Source organism: Acinonyx jubatus, chromosome A1 (assembly GCF_027475565.1).
Source record: "Acinonyx jubatus isolate Ajub_Pintada_27869175 chromosome A1, VMU_Ajub_asm_v1.0, whole genome shotgun sequence".
Lineage (NCBI taxonomy): Eukaryota > Metazoa > Chordata > Mammalia > Carnivora > Felidae > Acinonyx > Acinonyx jubatus.
Window position 1 is genome coordinate 70,526,966 of NC_069380.1, and position 23,157 is coordinate 70,550,122.

Here is a 23,157-nt window from a genome sequence, read left to right on the forward strand (position 1 = left end):
GACATTTTCTCCACAAAAGAAATGCAGTATATTTTCTAAAAAGTCTATGGACTTCTCAAGGCAATTGCAGTTGAAATGGTTTATGCTATTCTTGCCCATTTTCTGTACTTCTAAGACTAAAAAGCCAAGACTAAAGAGATTATATACATAAGATTATTTAGTTTTGGTGAATAAATCCCTATTCATGAATAGGAGAATGGTTGTAAGAACTCCCAGAAAAAGTAATATGGCCAATGAAATATGCCATCCACCATGATGGAAGCTAATTACATTGCAAAGAACCATTGTCAGGCCACAAACCAATATCTGACCATGTAATATCACTACCATTGTTCTTCCTAAAATCAGAATCAAGTAATTTTGTTCTACTCTCCAAACAGTAATTGCATTTAATGGAAAGGAAATAATTGCATTTAAGGGAAATAATGCTTACCTGGTGCCTAGAAATGTAGACATTACAAAATAAAATGTAGCTTGATTCCCTTGAGCTGTCGATGTAGGAAATGAACACATTTTGAGTGCTGTTATGTGCCTCACACAGTATGACTCTTCTCTCGTTTTAGCCCTTGAGCAATAGTATGAAGCAGATATTATCATTTCCATTCTACATATGAAATGGCTCCAAGAGGCTAAACAGCCCACTTAAAGGCATGCTGCCAGAAAACCAGAGTGGTAAGATGTGAACCCATATCCAGGTGAGCCCCAGCCCGTGCTCTTTAACAGGAGGGCTAAAACAGGGAAGCTGTGTGGTATACACTGGAATGTATGTCATCTGGACTAATAGTTTCTTTTATATTTGAACCTTGTGGTTAGAATGACTGATTCTGATGACCAGCCCCATACATGTAGTTCTACCGATGAAGAGGTTTCATATACATTATATTTGAGGCTTACTCCTGTGCTGTATGGTAAAGACCTGGTAGAGAATTTCTTCCACTTTACAGATGAAATAGAGAGGTTACATTGCTTGCCCATTCTTACTGATGATTTCAAATAGCAGCTCTTTTTTTTTTTTTTTTTTTTTTTTTTTGAGTATGCTTCAAGCCCAGCATGGAGACCAACACCAGGCTTGAAGTCACAACCCTGAGATCAAGACCTGAGCTGAGATCATGAGTCAGACGCTTAACACAGTGAACCACCCAGGCACCCCAAATAGCAACATTTTTTAATAGTCAGTGCTCTTCAGAACAAGATTTCTCAGTAAGAAAACAGCAGTCAGCCACTGAAGGGGAGTATTTGACATTGACTTCAGTGTGTCCATGGGAGGAATGTGGTTTCCTGCTCACTTTGCAGCTAGCCTAATCTGTGCTATCTTGGCATGATGAGTGGCAGAGGAGAAGTTTCCTTTTTCAGTCCAAGATACTTTTTAATTTCAAAATATTTTGAAGGACTAGAAGCCTTGAAAACATTTTATTTCCACAAAGGTGTTGGCATTTCAAACATTGTTACATTTCACAGCAATTTTTTAATGACCATTTATATCAGCACTCACAGCATCTCACTTTTATAACTTTTTAAAAAAGTATTTACGTTTATTTATTTATTTTTGAGAGAGTGAGAGAGAACAAGCAGGGGAGAGGCAGAGAGAAGGAGAGATAGAATCCCAAGCAGGCTTCGCACCATCAGCACAGAGCCCAACACGGGGTTCGAACTCCTGAACTGCGAGATTATGACCTGAGCTGAGATCAAGAGTCAGATGTTTAAGGGACTGAGTCACCCAGGCACCCCTCACTTTTATAACTTTTTATAATGGACCTCTGTCTAAGATTTAAGTTTTTTTAGAAAAAAGGGTTAAGCGTCTAGGGATGTTTGAAGTCCACTGGTGTAGCCCAACCCTCTTATCTTGTAGAGGAGAAATTAATGACAAAGTAGCAACCACCACCACCATGATTTTTATTAGAAGCACCGGAGACATACAGTAGTTAAGTGGTTCACTCCAGGTTCATGCTAACTAATGGCAGGTTGGAAATGTTGGTAACTAACTAAATCCTTGAAGCTTAAAAAAAAATGACTTATGCCTTGAAGTTGGCCCGAGGACAATCTCACACTCGTGGGCTCTGTTCTTTCTACTTTATCACCTTGTTTGCTGATGTCTGTAGATGCCTAGACAAAAACTATAAAAGCTATCATCCATTTACTTTATCAGAAAGTTCTAGAAATGAGTAGTTTTGATTTTCTCCAAGATAAATCTCAAGTCCAGCCATCAAAATTAATGTTATAGGAATGTAGCTGATGAGACAAATCTGTTTTTAAAAGATAGATGAAAGTGCAATTTGAATCTACAAGGAAAAACGTTTTCTCAAACACTTATCACCAAGTTGGAAGCAGAAAAGGATCACCAAGTTGGTCCGTGAAAAATGCCACATATTTAAAAATAAAATTATGTGGCACCTGGGTGGCTTGGTCGGTTAAGCATCTGATTCTTGATTTCAGCTCAGGTCATGATCTCAACGGTTCATGAGTTTGAGTCTGATATTGGGCCCCACACTGATGCAAGGAGCCTGCTTGGGATTCTCTGTCTCCCTCTCTGCCCTTCTCCTGCTCTCTCTTTCTCTCTCTCTCAAAATAAAAAAATAAAAAAATAAAAATAAAATTATTAGACATACAGGATGCTCAAGGCAGTTTTGATAAACAGTGTAACAGATTTAAAGTACTTGCTAAATGAGTCAGAACGTAGTGCTAAAAATATAAATCTGAGGGATACTTTGGTGGCTCAGTTTGTTGAGTGTCTAACTTCAGCTCAGGTCATGATCTTGCGGTTTGTGAGTTCGAGCCCCACTTCAGATTCTGTGCTGACAGCTCAGAGCCTGGAGCCTGCTTCAGATTGTGTCTCTCTCTCTCTCTGCCCCTCCCCTGCTCATGCTCTGTCTCTCTCTCTCAAAAATAAATATTTTTTTTAAAAAAACCAGGGTTACTCAACTCTGGGATCCCTCTATTTGGGTCAATATGGTAGGTGCCTCCCCTTATCCATGTACAATATGGCTGACCCTTCAATGGAGTTTCTGCCTCAATATACTCTTCCCTTCCTGTGGATGCCTGGTGAAGCTTTCACTATAAATATGGGGCTCAAAGGAGAAGGCAGAGGTAACCGAACCAATATCTGTTCCTGTGAAATAGAAAATTCATCTTGATTGTATATTTCATTGCCTCTAGGAAAAACAGATTCCCCAACTGATGGAGAATTTTGAATTTGGACAGCTACAAATGTAGAAGATGAAAATGCCTGACCAAGGGGCCTGTGGGCTGAGAGAAGTCCCCTGGAAAGGGGGCTGGGAACCATTCTTAAAGCAGACGTAAACTGAAGCTCCCCGGGGGCAGGGATCCCCCTTGTTTTCACTTTCAATGGTATCCCCAGCAGCAGGCACAGTTGGTGCTCAAGAAAATATTTGAGACAAATAGTAACATGAGAGTAGCACAAGAGATCCTTGTAGAGGGATTGTTCTATATCCTGACTGTGGTGACCACACAAATCTACACATGATAAAGTGTCATAGAGCTAAATATGCAAATGAGTGCATACAAAACTGGTGAAATCTGAATAAGGTTGGTAGATGTATCAATGCCAATTTCCTCCCTGTGATATTGTACTACAGTCATGCAAGATGTCATCATTGGAGGAAACTGGGTGTAGAGAGTATTGGGATCTCTATATTGTTTCTTACAGCTGCATGTGAATTGACCATGGCCTCCAAATAAAAAGTAGTAATGTGAGAGTAAAAACAATCTAAGATGGGTGACAGCAATTCAGAATGTAGTAGGATGGGAGTCAAGAGAGATGGGCTTTGAAAAGCTAGACCCTGTTTGAAAGAGAGAGGCCCTTAAGAGAGGAGGCACACTAGTCAAAAAGACAGATGTGTGTGTGGAAATCTAGGGGTGGAAGCTCACCAGATGGGGATAAAGAGTATGGAGAGCTGTAAGTTTAGTGCTACTTGGCCAGGTGGGGGGAATGCATGATGGGCCCCAAAATAAAAATCACAAAATTGGGACCAATGTGTTGTAGAGTGAAAGGGGCTCCAGTGACCCGAACATCTGCTGGACACCATATTTGGCAGGGCCTCTGTCAAGATTCTGGCTTGCCTTACTGATGATTTTCATTCCCAAACTGGGGATTGGCCAAGCATACAAATGTACAAATGTGTCTACATCTGTCACTATGTGGAACTTGTTACATGCATGGACTTGATTTCCTCTTGTCTAGAGCTAAACTCCAACCAGTCTGAGGTCCTGACTGTTGGCTTCTATGTGTAACCGTATGGGAACACAGGCATTCCCTCACCCACTCTCCTTCTACCCATCACCAATTGATTCCTGAGCATTTCTTAGGTCAGTTCCCATGTCTCCAACTTCACTGCCACTTGGCTACAGCAAGCCCCCTCATCCCTCCCCTGGCCACATGGAGTGGTCTCTTCACTGGTTTGCCTCCTTACAATTTCGTCTCCACTGACAGCCCAAGTGATCTTTTCAAAATAGACATCTGGTCATGTTGCCCCCTGCCCCCCACCCTGCTTTGCAGTGTCCCATGGTTAAGGACCATCTGGTCCTGGTCACTTTTACCTGCTCCAGCAAGTGCCCCTCCCCCTTCCCCTTGGACTTTGTTCAGCAAGTACTTTAGCTTTCTCAAGGAAGGGCCTTTGCATGTGGGTTTTCTTATGTATGCAGTCCAGGTTTTCTCAACCTTGGCACTACTGACACTTTGGGCCAGATCATTTTCTTTGGTGGGGGCTGTCCTGTGTATTGTAGGATGTGTAATTGTAACATCCTCCCACTCACCGTCAGTTCTGACAACCAAAAACATCTCTGGGCATTGCCAACTGTCCCCTGTGAGTAAAATCTCCTGTGAGTGAGAACTACTGACCTAGAGTGATCTTATTCCCCTCTGCCTTTCAAATCTCAGTTCAAAAGCCACCTCAGGGAACCCCTTCCTGACTATTCAGGCAAGATCCGGTCTCCCTCTTCTATCATTAATTATATGACTACGTGATAATTATAGCTTCTCACTGTACTATCCCCTACATGAAGGCAAAGGGTCATATCCACTTCTGCTCACCACTGTATTCCCTCTGCCTAGGAGAGTATCTGGCACACAGCAGGCACTTAGATTTGTTGACTGAGGGAATGAATGTATTTAAGGTCAAATCTGTTTGCTGCAAAAATCTACACCCTTTTCCAAAATTCCAATCTGTCATTTTTTGAGGGTCTCCTGGGCCAAGTACTTCATTAAGGTGAGGGAGGCTGTATTATCTCCATTTTACAGATGAGAAACTGGGGCTTAAGCAATGCTAAATGGCTTGCCTATGACATCACAGTGGGAGAACCAAGACCCAAGTCTAGGTTTTCTCACCCCAAAGTCTAAGCTGAAGGATGGGAATACAGACATAGATGTCCACTGCTGTGCTATGGGGCTCAACCTTTTATTCTGCATGGTATTTTAAGTCAGTCATTTGAAATAGAATAAATGTAAAGACCATGCTTAATAAATAGGGTAGAATCAGAACCCCAGAGAGCCCCATCAAGGCAGTAGGCTAAGTCTAAGGATGAAACTTTTTAAATTTATTTATTTTTGAAGTTTATTTATTTTGAGAGAATCCCAAGAAGATTCCACACCATCAGCACAGAGCCTGACATGGGGCTCAAACTCACCAACCGTGAGATCATGACCTATACCGAAACCAAGAGTTGGGCTCTTAACTGACTGAGCCACCTAGGTACCCCAAAACATTTTTTACAATTTTAAAAAATGTTTTTATTTATTTTTGAAGGAGAGAGAGAGAGAGAGAGACAGAGCATGAGCAGGGGAGGAGCAGAGAGAGAGAGAGACACAGAATTCGAAGCAGGCTCCAGGCTCTAAGCTGTCAGCACAGAGCCCGATGCGGGGCTCGAACCCATGAACTGTGAGATCATGACTCGAGCCAAAGTCAGACGCTCAACCGACTGAGCCACCCAGGCGCCCTGTACCACAAAACTTTTTAAATGTTTACTTTTGAAAGAGAGAGAGAGAAATAGTGGGGCAGGGGTAGAGAGAGAGGGAGACAGAGGATTCGAAGTGAGCTCCATGTTGACAGCAGTGGGCCCAATGGGGAGCTTGAACTCATGAACCTTGAGATCATACCCTGAGCCAAAGTTGGATGCTTAACTGACTGAGCTACTCAAGTGCCCCTAAGGATGAAACTTTTAAGGACTACTGGAAGGCTGAATATAAACAGGGAAGAAATGTAGCAAACAGAGGACAACCACAAACTGCCTTTTTGTGTGTGTGTGTGTGTGTGGGATCTCACCATTAGGGAGCTATAGGATGATGGTCAGGCTCTCAGATTTCTCAACCTGGACACTCCTCCCATGTCTGTTTTGACAACCACCCCCCCCCCCTCACTCCACCTCCTACTGTGATTAGCACTGAAAACATTAAAATAAAATAAGAGGGGAAATGAGAGACAGACTCCCACTTCCCGCTTGTTGGGAAGGAAACCCAAGAAGCAGAGGGTGGCCACCTCAAGGTGGAGAGAAAAGGGCCAGCGCCAGCATGGTGCACTTCCAAGATCTGCGGAGACAGAAGACTGCCCAAAGTATCAATCAAATTAATGACTGTTTTCTCTGCAGAGAAGACAGCCATAATGGAAATCCTGAGAGATGGGGCAGTGGAAGCTAAGGGGATTCCTTCTGTAGGCAGGGGTCCCGGATGTGCATGTCATGGTTTGACACTAAAGTTTTAGTATTGGTAGGAAAAAAACTCCTGAAGGAGCTTTTACAATAAATATTTTTCTTTACTCTCAAAAGGCAAGTACTGTTATAAAGAAAGAAATTTGCTTTCAAAACAAAGATCGACAAGCATATAGTGCATCTATTATCTGTTGAGCTAAGCACTGTAGGAACATAAATAAGAATAAGACAGCTCCCGCCCCTAAGAGATCTATAAATTGTTACTGTTATTTTGGGACCATTTAAAAAATGTTTGAAACACAGCACTTCCTTTTCTGATGTATGTCACACACCAGTACTTTCTTTCCTGATGTACCTCAACCATCATAAGTCACAATTTGTAAATTACAATTCATTGCAGATCTGCTCCCCAAAATGTGAGTGTAGAGAATTAAACTCATCTCATTGTGGATCCGTTCATCCCATTCTCTAAACTTGGATAGAGGACAATTGTATTAAATGGTCTCTAACACCAAAGAGAAGCCACATATGAAAAAGGATGAATTGGTCACTTGGATTTCATTTTAAGGGAAAGGAAGACACAAAGTTCATGAGCTTGAAAATCACCTATTAAGAAGGCAATACATTTTTATACCAGCCTGTGTAATAATTTTACTGCATAAGATATTATAGAGGTTGCATAAAGCATTAGGTCAACACCATATACAGAAGAATAAAGCAAAAAGGATTATCTTGATCAAATAAAATAGAAAAAAATTCAATTCTTAAAAATACCACAAATTCCCCAAATGTGGCTCTTTTTAAGATAAAATCTACCTCTTGCATTTCCTGAATATAGTAATGACTGTGGTTCCATTAAGCCGAACAGAACACTGCCTTATAGCTAAAAACTTAAAAAAAGCAACTTACAGAGATATGTAACCCTCTTAATACTGTATATAACAAAAACAAAAACATCAGGCTGACTGCCTGCTTTTGCCTAAAGCATGGCTTGAATTTACTATTAATACCAACAGCTTATATAGAATGTGAATACTACATAATTTCCTTTGTCATGAAGCTGCACAAATCGGAGAATCCAAGAATGATTGCAGGAGTGAGTCTTCCAATGACGGGAAAGTATATAAATATACTAGATGTTAAAATTTCCATTCTTCATTCAATTATTTGCCCTGTTTAAAACATAAAAATACAAATAAACATATTTCCTTACAAGGGAAATTCATAGTCTATTGTTAAAAAAAGATAAAGAAACAAAAATCTTAATTTACTTTTTCTTGTCATTAAATAAAAATTCTAATATACAGACATATTCGATATTTATATAAACCGTGGGAGTCCATTTATGATTTCTTGTTCACAACTGACATTTAATAGTGTTAGTCTCTGTACAACGTGGCTCACACCCCATATGCAGATTTAATTTTACATTCTGCTCCACCTAATTTTTTTTCTCTTTTTTTCTTTTTAATTAAAAAAGATTTCATTTTTGGAATTTTAGGATTTACATTTGAGTTGTCTGAAAAAATACAATTTCAATGCAAAAACCACATCGAGCATTCAAGAAGAGTATACTGCTGGTGCTGTAATCTTTTTGCGTGTCTTTTTGCGTGTTTTCATAGAAAAAAAAAACAGTCAAACAACATGTAGGACCTTTAAATGGTTAAACACAACCATATCATATTAATGATACGCCTCATGCACACAAACAAAAAATGAAGGAAAAAGGATCAGACGTCTTTCTTTTGCTTTTGTTCTAGCTTTCTTCTTAATAGACTATAATTCTCCTTAGTTCCTGATGCAGTGGGGTCAAGCTGCAGAGAGATTTCATAGTGTTTTTTGGCCAAGTCTAGATGTCCCCAACGATGATAAAGCACAGCTGAAATAGCAAGAGAGGGATTTCATTGGAAATGCTTCTGAATACCTTACAGTATTCCCAACCACTTGTGCCAATACACACACACACACACACACACACACACACACACACAGAGTTTTCAAAAATCATTGTTTCAAATAATATTGTTTGTGCCGCAAACTTTATTTAATAACCACACTCCCTGGTGATTGTCTGTTTAACCACCTCCCGTTACTCCTGGGGTTCTGCAGATCACTAGATATGACCCATCTTCTTACAGCAACATTATTACATAAAGAAGGAAACTAAGATTACATCAAGGTTCTCAAAGTTGCCATGAAAGTTCCAGGAAGTCAGGCTGGATATGGCTGGGCTCTGGTATGTCTCAGGGCCCCGACCATGCGCCAAGTCCAGCATCTGAATAATGATTCCCCTACATCTTTTGTCAAAATACTAGCTTGTTTGTTGTTAGCTAGGAATAAGGGCACTCACATCAAAATCTGACCATAAAATGATAGTTAAAATCTATTAGAATGGTAAGTGTCTGATTATTATCATGATTTTGTAAGTGAAACTAATTTTTTACATGGGTGGAAGAGTAACTATTGCTGCTTTGTGACTTTCATGATGAGTAGCTACAGAGTCTGTAGGGAACTGATTTGGTGAAAACATAGTCACATGCTGAGCATTCTAAGCATTGACATGACACTCTAAAAATGGTAATTATTGAGATATAAAAATGGAAAAAGGAATTCTAGAGAATAAATAATTGTAAATGCACCTTAATTTAATTTTGTTTTTTTATAACCTTTTTAAAAAAAATCTTTCTTCATTTTGAGAGAGAGAGAGAGAAACAGAATGTGAGTGAGGAAGGGGCAGAGAGAGAGGGAGACACAGAATCTGAAGCAGGCTCCAGGCTCTGAGCTGTCAGCACAGAGCCTGATGTGTGGCTCGAACCCATCAACTGTGAGATCATGACCTGAGCCAAAGTCAGACGCTTAAAGGACTGAGCCACCTAGGCGCCCCTGTAAATGCACTTTTAGCAGAGACCTAAGAGAACATAAGAACACAGTGGAGACCAGGCTATAATGGAAGGTCCTCTATGGAATAAAGGAAAGGATGTAAGTTAGACCAGAAACTTCCAAAGTAATTCTGTGTTTAACATTCTAGGATCTTTCACACAAAGAAAGAAACTCGAAGTTTATCATAAGAAGGGGATAAACTGAGTGGGGAATTTTGGGTGTTGGTCTGGTCATACAGTTACAACTTATACATAGGACTACTATTTTGCTACCTTTTTAATGTAATAATTTCTTTAAAAAAAAACACATCTTAGAGGGGCACCTGGGTGGCTCAGTCGGTTAAGCATCTGACTCTTGATCTCGACTCAGATCATGATCTCATGGTTTGTGGGATTGAGCCCCACATGGGGCTGACAGCATGAAGAATGCTTGGGATCCTGTCCCTCCCTCTTTGCTTGCTCTCTCTCTCTCTCTCTCTCTCAAAATAAATAAATAAACTTAAAAAAAAAACCCACATCTTAGAACCAGATTATAAAGACCAATGCAGGCTAGATTTGTTAAAAACTACTTTCTCTACATTGATATTACAGAATGCACCCATTTCTTTAAACTTACACGGACTTTTGATATGATTCAAATTGAAAATTTTCCTTACCCAAATTGCCATGGTAACTTGCAGCATTTGGATGCGCTTTAATTGCTTTGAGGAATAAAGCTTCAGATTCCTGAAGAATGATATAAAAAATAAGGTACTGCACGATGCAAAAGCAACACACAGTTTTGCTGTGTACAGTTTTCAAACATTTAAAACTGTTCAAACGTTGTTTTGTGACACTGCATCCTTCTCCCAGAAACATTTGGGAAGGCCAGCGAGGCCATACCCCGTTAAGAGGTTCTGAAGGGCAATCAGGGAAGTGTGTGACAGGGCAAAGGGGACAGAACAATAGTGAGGGGAAGATGGGCAACGGAGAGCAAAGGTGGCTGCAGAGAGAGCACGAATATGCTAATGAGCTTTGCCACCTGCCTCCCAGAAGTGGCTGAAAGTTTGCAACTTGAAGCAAGTAGCTCGATTCAGGGTGCAGTGGAGGATGAGCCAGAGTCAAATGACCAGGAAAGGGCTAGGCTGTTGAGGACACCCACAAAAGCGTCATTTTCATTCAGCATCAATGAATTCATTTCTAGGATTCTCAAGGTAGGAGCTGGGGCCGATTTAATCCCCCCAAGACTCACAACCCCTCAGCAATCCAGAAGGGACTCATTCAGCTGGAAAAATAAGCAGGGAGAAGCAGGGAGAGACAACTACCTGTCACGTAAGCAGTCGCAGGATTGTATGTGACCATGACCAAATGCCCCTGGTGTGTGTGAACTGGTTCTTGTATGGACTTGCATTTCCTCCAAATAGTGCTCATTTCCAATCGGGCTGCGAAAAGGCACGGCCAAGTGTTTTTTTACCTGATCATCATGTGACCATGGCTGCCTGGATGGTCCCGTTCTACCATAATGCTGGGAGATAAAGATGCCGAACTGTTCTTTGCTGACATCTGCCGGGGGTAGCTACTCACACCCGTCTACATTTGTGCTACTGAAGGGCCACACATGCTTTAGTGAGTATCAAACAGTAAGCTTAAACAACTAAAGTTGGTGGATGGGGGACAGGTTTGCTCCTTCTAGCTGCACCTTCTGTGAATTTTCCAGGTGGGCTTCCTGGAAAATATCTAGGATCGTGCATTTTATAAAGTCTAGAAGGACCAATTTCCTTGCCCTGTGATGGCCCATGGTACTCCTGAGAAACAGGCCGGGCATTTGGGCAAACAGCTCTGAAGCCACAACCTTTTTAGAGAGAGCTGGCAGAGAAAATTTTATATTTTGGAGATGTTGTCCAAAAAGGACTAAATGAAGACATTGTTACAAGATGTCAGCAAACAGCACTTCCGGAGCTCAGAGTCAATGTCTACGTTCCAAGCTGTGGTCGCTGAAACTCATTCAAGGAAGTGTAAGGTTTTCCTGACATATTAGGTATGCTGGTAAAAAAGAAACCAAATGGATTGCATAGATTTGGAGTGGTTTCTAAGTACCTACGCTTTCTGATGACTTTCAAATATTACCATTTAATCTAAAATCTGAGAAATAGGAAGTCCAGGGAATCTAAATCTACTTTAAAATGCTTCTCTACTTGCAAAGGAAGCAGAGTTAATTAGAGACAACTGATGGAGAGAGAAAAAGCAAGTTAGGAGTTCTCGGGGGACTCTGGATTCGTTTAAGGAATTTTTGAAATGCCCGTGAGTGTGGACACCATTCAGGAGGACGTGGAGTCAGAGTCAGGTTTGGAGGACACGGTGGTGTTCAGGATGGCATGTGTAGAGAGAGGAGCAGGGCTTGTACCATCTTGGGGGGCTGCCGCTCTTGGCAAGGCAGAGCCTGAACCTTGAGTGGGGGTGTGAGGAGGCTGAGTGAGGTAATGGGGGAGGAAAAACTAAGTCAAAGTTCCCGAGTTTAAAAATGGCACACTGACAGAAGGGGCATCAGGAGGAAAGAGAGGTTCTATGCTTCCATCTCGGTTATGTAACAGTGGGGTGGCCATGAAAGGATGCTTCAGGGGCTGCTGTTAGGTAACAGGGCTGCTCAGATGACAATCTGCCCCATAATCACAGGGGCACAAGGCATTGTGCACAGATACAGATCACTGTGCACATCAATGTCTTAAGAGGGAATCTGGAAGCCTGAATGTTTCACGGCCAAATGTGGGAAGCATTCAGCCATTTCACAGCTGTAACCAGCACTTAATAAATGCCCATTAGCACGCTGGATAGCAGAGGAGTTGTAAAAATGGGACTTGGGGCTCTGCCCTCGTGAAGTCTCCAGGCTCACTAATGAGATTTGTCAAGTTAATGATAATACAGAACAACAAAGTCTTAGGCAAAGTGAGTTATATAGACAGCAGACACCTGTCCTGACTCTCCATCCCTAAGTCCCCACTACCTTGCCACCTCTGCAGAGAGTCCCCACCCAGTGCCCTTCAAGGACTAGAAGTAGCTGACCAACAGCAATGGGGGTCACTTCTGCAGCATCGTGAGAGGAAAATCTAAATTCCAAATCCTGACCTTAAAACAATATATGAAGCAAGCACCCAGTGGCTGACACCACAGCTCAGGGAGTAACATCACGTCCCTCCTGTTGGCAGAACTATTGCAAGGTTCTTATTTCGGATTTCATCTTCTGTTTCCTCATCTTAGACTCAGCACCCTGGCCCACACAATTAGGATGCAAAATGTGTAGAGAAATAGGAAACCCATTTCTCCATTCTGCTCTATGGAGTTTTTTCTACTTTATCTGGGAAAAAAAAATGATATGAACTGGAAGCCAAATGAACCGTGGGTTCTATCACCTTAATAGAGTTCTAGTTTATAGGCTGTGGGGTGATAGAAAAATCAACACAATGGTTACATAGGCTGCATCTTGAAAATGACTGGCTGTAGCTGGTCACTGGACACTCCCAACCCGTCCCAGGCTGACGGGGATGCCTGGAGAGGTCGGTAGAAGGGAAAACCACAAAACTTGCCTTCTTTCCCTGGTTCCATACCGGTAAGTCCATAAAAAATAAAAATTAACCCCCTCAAAAAGTCATCTCTGGAGCAAAATCTAGAAACATCAAAATATTAACCGGGGCCATCAAACTCCCTGATATTTAAAAATGAGACATGCATGAACTATCTTACTGTTGTTTTGGAAAACTATGCCGATAATGGTATGTGATGAGCAGAGGAGAAGTTAGGTAACATGGAACACACATGAATGAATCACTTCCTTTAGGCCCGGTGTGATCAACATTCGATACAGCTCCTGATTCTGAAAGAAAAATTGCTGCCACAGAGGATGAAGGCACTGCATCTGAAAGTGTGTTTTCTGTAGCATCTGTGTTAGAAACCTAGGACGCTAGCTGCAAGTGCACAGTCCCTGACTCCACCCTGTCGACTGAGACAGCATCCTGTGGGGAGGAATCTGTGCATTTGTATCTAATACACTCCCTCACTGGTTCTGAGCCGCACACTTGAAGTCTGAGATCACTGATGTTAGGAACACAGAGTCCCCTTCAGGCCACAGGGTGCCGTGCGCCTTCTGATTCGCAGTTGTCACTCCTGGCCAGTCCTGGGAGCCTAAATCTAGTATCTTTTGGTTCCACTGGTCAGACACTTCCAGGGCCTTGCAGATGACCTACAGCTTAACTCTAGATGAGGAAAAACTCTAAATGGGCAAGAACCAGTCCTGCATTCCTCATGGGCTGGAATTTTTTTGTGCAGAAGACCGCACCAACAAATCAGAGCTCCCACCTGCCTGCGAGGGACAAAATCAAACAACTTCGTGCCAGGGTTGGGGCTGGGGCATCACTGCCTCCGCTCTGGGCTTCTCCTCCCCACCCACATTTGAGCAATGGTGATGAATTCTGATGAGAAAGGACACAAAGTCTGACTGTGCAAATCCATCTTTTGGGCAAATCCATCTTTTTGACCAAGCCACACTGGTACACTGCCCCCACTGTTTTTGCCTAATTCTGAATTTAACTGGGCAGAAGTAACATTTATGGCTTCTGTCAGATGCTGGCATTAATTGCAAGAAATAACGGCCTGCAGTTTACACACCTTGTATTTCTGGGACTTCCCCAGCACATTTGCCAACGAGAACATCAGAGAGTGATCATTAGGTATTAATTCCAGCGCCTCTCTTCCAACTGCTTCAGCTTGGGCTAAATTACCTGCAAGGAAAGCATAGAAAAATTAAAAAAAAAACAACATGTTAACATTGTACTGGTATGACTTAAGAAAATCAATGAAGAATGCATAACACACATATACACATGCAATATACACACAACACACAAACACCACACACACACAACACAGAACACACACACACAGATAACACATACATACACACAGCACACACACACACATACACACAACACAGACACATACACACATGGCACATAACACACATATACACAGATGATACATACATACAGCACAGCACACACATATACATACACACAACATACACATACACACAACACATAACACACATACAGCACAACACACACATACACAACACGTAACACACATATGCACAGATAACACACATACACACAGCACAACACACATATACATACACACAATACACAAACATTACATATACACAGCACAACATACACATATATATATACACACAACACATAACACACGTCTATAGATAACACATACACAGCACACACATATACAAACACACAACACACACATCACACACATATACACATAACACACGTGCACACAGATAACACACATACACATAGCACACCACACACGTATACATACTCACCACACACACACACACACACACACACAACCCCATAAATTGCAAAGATACTGCAGTCTAGTGCAATTCTAACATAATATACAAACAGCTTTTGATTAAATTCTTTAAAAGCATATAAAACCTAGTTTTAATTTTTTCCCAGATACCAGTTATACCCACATCAGAGAAAACAAGTCTGCACCATAAGAGTATCCACAGTAACACTTTAATAACTGAGTATTTATCATATCGAAGTATACATTTTGTATTTTCATTAGAAGCACTGCTTAGATGGCTCACTAGCTTGAAATTCTGCCAAATTGAAACTATCATTTCTTATGGGCTGTTTGGATTATCAAAAGTAGGGGAGCAGGGTAACTCCTGGTTGACCGAGCTAAGATCTGGGCTGAGGAACCACATCATCAAGTCTGTTAGCATCCTATCTAAAAGAAGAACCCATGACTCTGACTGTAGGTTTGAGGGCATCTCCTTTGACAACAGTCCATGAACTTTAGAGCATGGTCTTCACAGGTCGAAAACCCAGAAGCCATTTTTGCTCTTTTGGTGCCTCTAGCATGGGGACGGGCAATGCTAGATAACACACTTCAGACGAAACGAGATCTTAGCACCCATCTTCACCCCTGGCTCAGCACTAATTCCAAGTAAAGTGTCATTTTCCCACACATACCTGTTTCAATAGGTCAAAGGAAACTCTGTCTTCTAGAAGAACAGACATTTTTGTATTACCCCATATTATTTTTTTAAAACTAATACACACTAGAGAAAGAAAAAGCACGCTAATCTGTTTCCTAAGTATTCAATGGCACCGCATCATGGCTCCATTTCCTCCAATGTATTTAATTCACCTTTCCGTACCTGTATTGTCAAGGAGTATGATCATGTTGTTCCAGGCCAAACTGTGCTCTGGTTTCAGCACAGTGGCGTTTCTCCACGCATTCAATGCATCGACATGACGATTCAGATCTGCGTACTGGAAACAAAGCATGGCCCCCAAAAATCAGTATTCCAATGTTCTTGCTTCCTCTAGGACATAACCAAACCCAAAACCAAACACCTACCAAGCCTAACTTATAATTACAGAACTTCTAATTTTTCGTATTAACTTGCTGAATCTCAAAATACCTCACTGAAGTACATAACTATCCCCATTTTACAGATGAAACAACAGAGGTACAGAAAAATTAAGTAACTTGCCCAAAGTTACACATCTAGAAATGGCAGAGTGGGGATGAGAACCAGGTAGTCTAGTTCCCAAGCCTACAACCTCTTAACTATAATTCATAATTTAGTGATCCCAGGTGTCAAATCATATTTGAGACTACTAGAGAGACAAAAATTAAAAACCGAATCATTATTCTTTTTACAGAAAGACTTCACATAGTCTATCGTTGATAAGGTATTATTCAAAGGGGTAAATAAATATTTAATGTGATTAACAGCTACATATGACGAATTCGCCATGTGAAGAATGTTCTAGTAGGTGGTTTCTGCCTACATCTAAGCTACACAGAAAACGATGAGTGTGTTAGACATACTCAGTAAACTCCTTGGAAAAATCTTAAGCGGCAATGTGAAACACCTTGGCAATTTTTTTTAAGATGTTATTTTTATGTAATCTCTATATCCAACGTGGGGCTCGAACTAACAACCCAGACATCAAGAGTCACACGCTCTTAACTGATGGAGCCAGCCAGGCACCCCCATCTTGGCAATTTGAAGCCTGTTTGCCTCCTTTTGGAAGGAGAGAATGATCTGTTGCTTTCTTTTGAGAGGGCCTGTTGTTTAACACTGACAACAGCACAGAAAGCCTGGGTCTCAATCTGCATAGTTAATAAAAGCATTCCGAGGCAGAAAATGATGGATTTTTTAGCAGGTGAACCTCTTGCCTTAACTCCGTTCAAATGCCCATGTCTTATGTGAATGAACTTCCTTTCACTCTACAAAAACTACACACGGTAACAATTTATCCAAGGTCAAGGCAATTTCCTTCCTTACTGGCAAGTCTGTCTTTTCATTAGAGGACAGAAACGTTTTTATTTTCTCATGACCCACATGGTAAACAGGTGACATATGATGCAAGAAAAAGAAAGTTTTAATTATGGAAACCTTATAAATATCCATTTGCTAAAGATGTTGTCAGATTTCTCAGGAGGCTCAGAAACTCAGGTCACAATATTTCACCCTTAAACAAGGAAATGATGTGAAAAGTTCAAAAAGTAAAATAACTTAGGGTGCTAATTATATCAACATTTAATTGCCTGAATCTGAGTTTCCACTGATTTCTTGGTCAATTCTCTCTAGCAAGTGACATTCATTTGAGTTAATTGGGCAAAATCTGTGATGACATTCTTTCTAACACACAGGCAAACCAACATAACTTCATTAACACAACACCAAAATTCTTCACATAGGTTATTATTTCTTCTTCTTCTTATTACTATTTACTGAAGAATAACAACAAACTGAATCGGGCAAAATTTACTTTTATTTTGTCTCAACCTTTACCCTTCTTAGATTATCAATACAAAGTGAACAACACTTTAAGGGAAGCCGAGGAAAATGGTGACTTAGCCAGAACTACCATCCAGAAAGTAGACAGGCAATGAGCACATTATTTACCTCTTAGCTCTATGCCCATCCTTCTATACTCTGCAATATGCATTTCCCAGAGTCCTTTGCCACTGGGCCCCTTGTTAGGCTTCTGCCAACAGGAGCCACAGGTGACATCAGATGGCTTGAAGAGGGGCCCTTTCCCCCACTCTCCCATGGTTGCTCCTGTTCCTTGGCGGTGCGTCTGATGGGGCAATTCCTCCCACCCCCTACCCCCCACCCCCCACCTCCATGGTGCCGGGCTGGAAGCAGTGGTCCTTCTTCATGATCTTAGTTCTTGAGATTATGGTAGCTCCTGAGATGGTAGCCCCCTCTCTGAGCCCTTCTATTCTGGTGGCACCACTTCCTCTTGTTTGTTACCCCAATGCTACAGGGTTTCCTTACACTCTCACAGTTCATGTCATCTAACCAGTTCTATCTTCCAGCCTTCCAACAGTTGTCTAACCCATTCTCTGCACTGAATCTTCTCTATTTAAAATACTTAGCATGGGGGTGCCTGGCTGGCTTAGGAAGAGCATGTGACTCCTGATCTTGGGGTTGTAAGTTCGAGCCCATGTTGGGTGTAGAGATTACTAAAAAATAAAAATAAAAAAAAATAAAATAAATAAAATAAAATAAAATAAAATCGCATAGCTTCTGTTTTCCTAAATGGCTCCTGACTGATACAATCAGTTCTTGCAGAATGAACTGTCTCTAGTAATGCCTCCAGTCACTATTACTGCAATTCTCTAATAGTAACGTATCCCAAATAATCCAGCTTTTCCTAATTTTCTATTTCACAAGAAAACTACATTATATTCCCTTCTTATATGGGTGCAGAAATCAAAACACATTTCTGTCATTACTAAAGAGTGACTAAAGAGGATTTTTAAAAAGAAATTTTGTTATTAAGTTCGTCTTATTCACCAATATATAAATGTGTTGGTTGAGCTGTTAAAGATTAAGCTCTTAATGCTTTTAAGCTGTCAAGCAGGCAAAAGCTGGATAATTAAACAACAATGGAGAGAAAAATCTTTAAATAAGCAAGAGCAGTTGGCAGAAGGGAACATAGGAAGATCATTTTATGGTAGCATAATTAGTAAACAATACACACAGAGAGTGGCACAAGGTCTCAACACACTTAATACAACAGATGATCTTCTATGTGAAAGTGGGAATGAATCCCAAGGACTGGTGTACATGGATAAAATCCCAAATCTTATATTCTATTTTCCTTTCTTTGGACATAACTCTTACAAAGGGTTCATTTAGGGGTGCCTGGGTGGCTCAGTCGGTTGGGTGGCCGACTTCGGCTCAGGTCATGATCTCACGGTCCGTGAGTTCGAGCCCCACGTCGGGCTCTGTGCTGACAGCTCAGAGCCTGAAGCCTGTTTCGGATTCTGTGTCTCCCTCTCTCTGACCCTCCCCCGTTCATGCTCTCTCTCTCTCTGTCTCAAAAATAAATAAACGTTAAAAAAAAATTTAAAAAAAACAACAAAGGGTTCATTTAGCATAAATTCTCTATTTTCCAAACCCCAAGGAATTGCAGTGACAGGCAGTTACTAGGAGAAAGAAAAAGACTGCTAAGTTTTAGAGCCTGAAAGTATAACCTAGAAGACTATAGGCAGATACACTCAGTTTGCAAACAATAATCTAAAAATCTACCTTCAACGCTGAAGAAAAAAAATGAAAGAAAAATTCATATGGATATCAAACACAATGTCATGCAGGTATTAGTGTAATAGTCACAGTAAATAAAAACAGTAATCCCTGTAATAACTGCCCAGTGCAAGTACTTAGAAAATACCCAATTTGCTCCCACCCCCCATTCTCACTTCATTAACTTTGCAAGGATCCATCCTGCTTTGTATGTGCCTGAATTTTTTGGTCTCTACTTATATCATTATAGGTGAAGTTTTACTGTCTTCCCACCATCCTCCTCAGAGAGAACAATGTAGGGTATCAAAATGTGCTTCCCCAAATATACCACTTTGACATAAGGATTATTGCACTAACGGCAATTGAGATTCAACAGATGCAGAAAGAAGCCTTCCAGGAGCTTCCCTTATCTGACTCAAAGCAGAAACAGTGACGTAAGGACTGCCATAAACCCCCTATGGCCACGAAGGAGGACCCACACAAACCTTCATTAATTTCTATATGCATTTACCCTCTGATAGTTTGCCACCCTTGGAAGTCTAAAACATCTTCCTTTCTTTTGTCACTTCTCTACAAATGTATTTTAATTACAAATGTATTTGTTAAGATGCTATATAAGCCCAAGTTCTGACTGTCTCTTTGAGTTACTCATCACTGAATTTTTCCTATGTGTATGCATGATGCATGTGTTAATATACTCTGTTTCTTTTCTCTTGTTAATCTGTAGTCAGTCTGGTTTGCAGGGCCCCAAAGAAAGAACCTAAGAGGATAGAGGAAACTTTTTTATCCCTCTTTGACAGCTTCTCATTAGAATAATAGCTCTCCTTGAATCTTCAGGCTTCACAGAGAAAGCTGCTTCAACATCAATGTATGTAACTAGATCAGAATTTTAAAATGTAGAAGGAAACAGAAATGTGGCCAAGGTCAAGTGGCTCTGGAGAAAGTTATGTGGGACAACAGGAATTGCCTGCTATCAATTTTCCTCGTTTAAACATCTTGCTGTTGCACGGATTTCGTCACATTACTGTCACTTTCTTCCACGCCCAGGGAGAAACAATTCCTCTCTTCCACACTAGAGTGGGTATATAGAAATGGAAGCTTCCTAGAATACATCATAGCTGAAACACATCTTCTATTCTTTGAAAAATAAACACAGGAGCCACTTCACTTTAAAATTTAGAACACCAGCGGTATCTGCCCATTTAAAGTGATCTATGCATAATTTGAAGTGACGTGCGCACAGTGGGAGAAGTGGAACGTCACCATCATTAGCCACACATTCCTGCCACCTTGTTTCCCCCGTTCATAAAATTCAGCCTCTGCAATGTGCACAATCATGACTACCCAGTCCAGACACAAAGCAGATTAGACCAAACATATTCCCATCAAGGTAATAACTGAAGACTGGATTTTCAATAATCTTAAAGCAACTCATGTTTTCTAGGTTGTCCTCCCCAAATAGTCTCTTCTGCTCTGAGCTGATCAGTCTGTCTGCTCAAAGCTCAGATAGATCTGCTTCCCAAATGCAGGGCCAACAACAGGGTATTGAAATGTCCAGGGAATTTTGTTGGTTTGTTTTGTAAATACAGATCTTTTATGGAGCCTCTGATTCCCTAAATCCAGGATGGGTGGAAAGACTTGGATGTTCAACCAGTTTTGGGACTGACTTGTTTTGATAACACAAGGACTCCATAAAAGCAAGTCTTCAGGACCCTTAAAGTGAGGATAAATAGGCATCTCTTTAAAACAACTTTGATGTAATCCTATCTGTGCACAAGGTTGGATAAAATCTGGAAAATTATATATAAAAACTTCTTTTATTTAAAAAAAATTTTTTAAAATTTATTTATTTTGAGAGAGTGGGGGGGGGGGGCGGTGGAGGGGCAGAAAGAGAGAGAATCCTAAGCAGGCTCCACACTGTCAGTGCAGAGCCCGACGTGGGGCTTGATCCCATGACTGTGAGATCGTGACCTGAGCCGGAATCAAGAGTTGGATGCTCAACTGACTGAGTCACACAGGTCCCAGTATACAGGGCAACCGACTTTGGCTCAGGTCATAATCTCACAGTTCATGAGTTCAAGCCCTGTGTTGGGCTCTCTGCTGTCAGTGTGGAACCTGCTTTGGATCCTCTGTCCCCCCCCCCCCCCCCCCCCGCACCTCTCCCTCTCTCAAAAAAAAAAAAAGTCACATCACTATACATGTATTCCAGTTTGGCTAAAATGAGCAAAAAATTTTCCCTTCAATGTGTCATTTAATCAAACTGAATATATGACGAACATATGTAGTTTCTTGAAACCCAGTTAAAAGCTTAACTGAAGGGAGAATATAATCTTTTTTGTTTAAAGAATTTTGCTCTTTGTAGGTAAGTCTTTTTCCTCCCAGCCTTATAGAGATGTAATTGGCATTTAACCTATGTAAATTTAAGGTGCACAAGATGATGATTTGATACAGGTGTATATCATGAAATGATCACCACAGTGAAGTTAGTTCTACCTCCATCAAATCACATCATTACGTGTGCAGTTCTTTTCCTTATTAGGAAAATCCAGAGCTTTAAGGATGAAGCTGTTATCTTCACGGAGGGTTTTCAGAAGTGATGACTGATCTATTTCACCATCGTTTGTCAAGACATGTTTTCAGATTTTAAGATTACTGAACTTCTTGTATTAGCTACTGTTGTAATATTTATTTGAATAAATAAATAAAGTATAAGAAAAGAAAATCAAGACTCATCAGCTCTTTAGTCAGTAACTAAAAGAAGAGAGTCTCTATGGAACACATTCTTTCCTATTTCCATTGGACAATCTCAAAGCCCTTTCAAATAAATCCTCCCAAGCTCTCTTTTATGGGGAGAACAGTTAGTACAAATGCCTGGGGACCCAGGGAGCTGTCCTTGGAGGAAGGAGAAGTCGGAAGCTCAGAAACCACCTTATGGGTTTGTTTTTTTAATCTCCGTTTTTATTCGTGTTTTAAAAACAGGGAAAACTGATGTTTATCAGGAAGTGACCTTTGGAGTACTGTTTTATAGGGCACAAGGGATTTAAAAAATTCTAATTTATTCCTTGGTTTAACCTGTTGCCTTTGAGATAACTTAAACTTGGGTAATTCAAGTTGAATTGTTCTTTAATTAGAGCTTAGAAAGTTACAGGCAAGGAAATCCAACAGCTACCTTCCAGTGATAAGCGTATGTGAGAAAACTTTATAAGATGTAGGGTGCTAGCATGGGGGTTATTTCTGTCATTTTATTATAAAAAGGAAAAAAAAACCCAAAACACAAGCTTTACTTCTGCAGCCACAGCCAACTTCCGCTTACCAAACGTCCGAGGTTGTAGTAGCAATCCGGGTACTTCCGTCTGTGTTTGATCGCCGTCCGGTAGCTTTGCTCAGCGGCTTCGAACCGTTTCAGACTGTTCTGCACTATGCCCAAATTCATCCACGCGGCAGCAAAGTCTGGCCTGGAAGAGAATTTTTTTTTTTAAAGATGAACAAGGAAAAGAAAGGCTAAGACCCCAGAATGCAGGCGCTCATCACTTTGCATAATTATATGCAACTTAATTATATGCAGCATAATTGTAGAAAACAATGCTTACTGTATTTGTACAGCCAAAGACAGCAGCTCTTCCGCTTCCTGTAGCTCATTCCTTTCTTTTAAGATATTTCCAAGATTGTTCATGGCATGAACGTACTTGGGATTTAATCTGGAAGCAGAGAGAGAAACCAAGCTGTCTGTTAAAGCTTGATAGTCTTCACTAAACTGTCAGGAATTGGCAAAGATATCTGAAAGTCGGGGGTCTTTGTAAATCCTAGACATGTATATAAATGAGACAAGCTTGCAGTACCTCACAGCTTCCCGGTAATATCTGATGGCAGCTGTCTGATTGCCTTTATCGGCCAGGTTTTTGCCAACATTGTAGTGAACCTGAAAATACAGATAAAAACTTGGCCAACAGCTGATAGACCTCTTTGTTCAGAGCACGGGTACCTATCACAGATTCGAACCAAAAACAA

The 23,157-nt window shown here is 40.9% G+C and overlaps 1 protein-coding gene across 3 annotated transcripts in view; it reads right to left on the reverse strand.

Annotated features, from left to right (window-relative positions):
* Positions 1-7,903: 7,903 nt before the first annotated feature.
* TMTC4 (transmembrane O-mannosyltransferase targeting cadherins 4) overlaps positions 7,904-23,157 on the reverse strand; it is a 64,906-nt gene continuing 49,652 nt past the window's right edge. For all 3 annotated transcript variants that reach the window (XM_027065177.2, XM_027065179.2, XM_027065178.2), the window contains exons 12-18: positions 22,989-23,068; positions 22,740-22,847; positions 22,463-22,604; positions 15,757-15,871; positions 14,175-14,287; positions 10,193-10,262; positions 7,904-8,536 (exon numbers count right to left, since the gene is read on the reverse strand). In XM_027065177.2, coding sequence (XP_026920978.1) covers positions 8,388-8,536; positions 10,193-10,262; positions 14,175-14,287; positions 15,757-15,871; positions 22,463-22,604; positions 22,740-22,847; positions 22,989-23,068 — 777 coding nt within the window. In that variant the 3' untranslated portion in view covers positions 7,904-8,387. The remainder of the gene's footprint in view (positions 8,537-10,192; positions 10,263-14,174; positions 14,288-15,756; positions 15,872-22,462; positions 22,605-22,739; positions 22,848-22,988; positions 23,069-23,157) is intronic.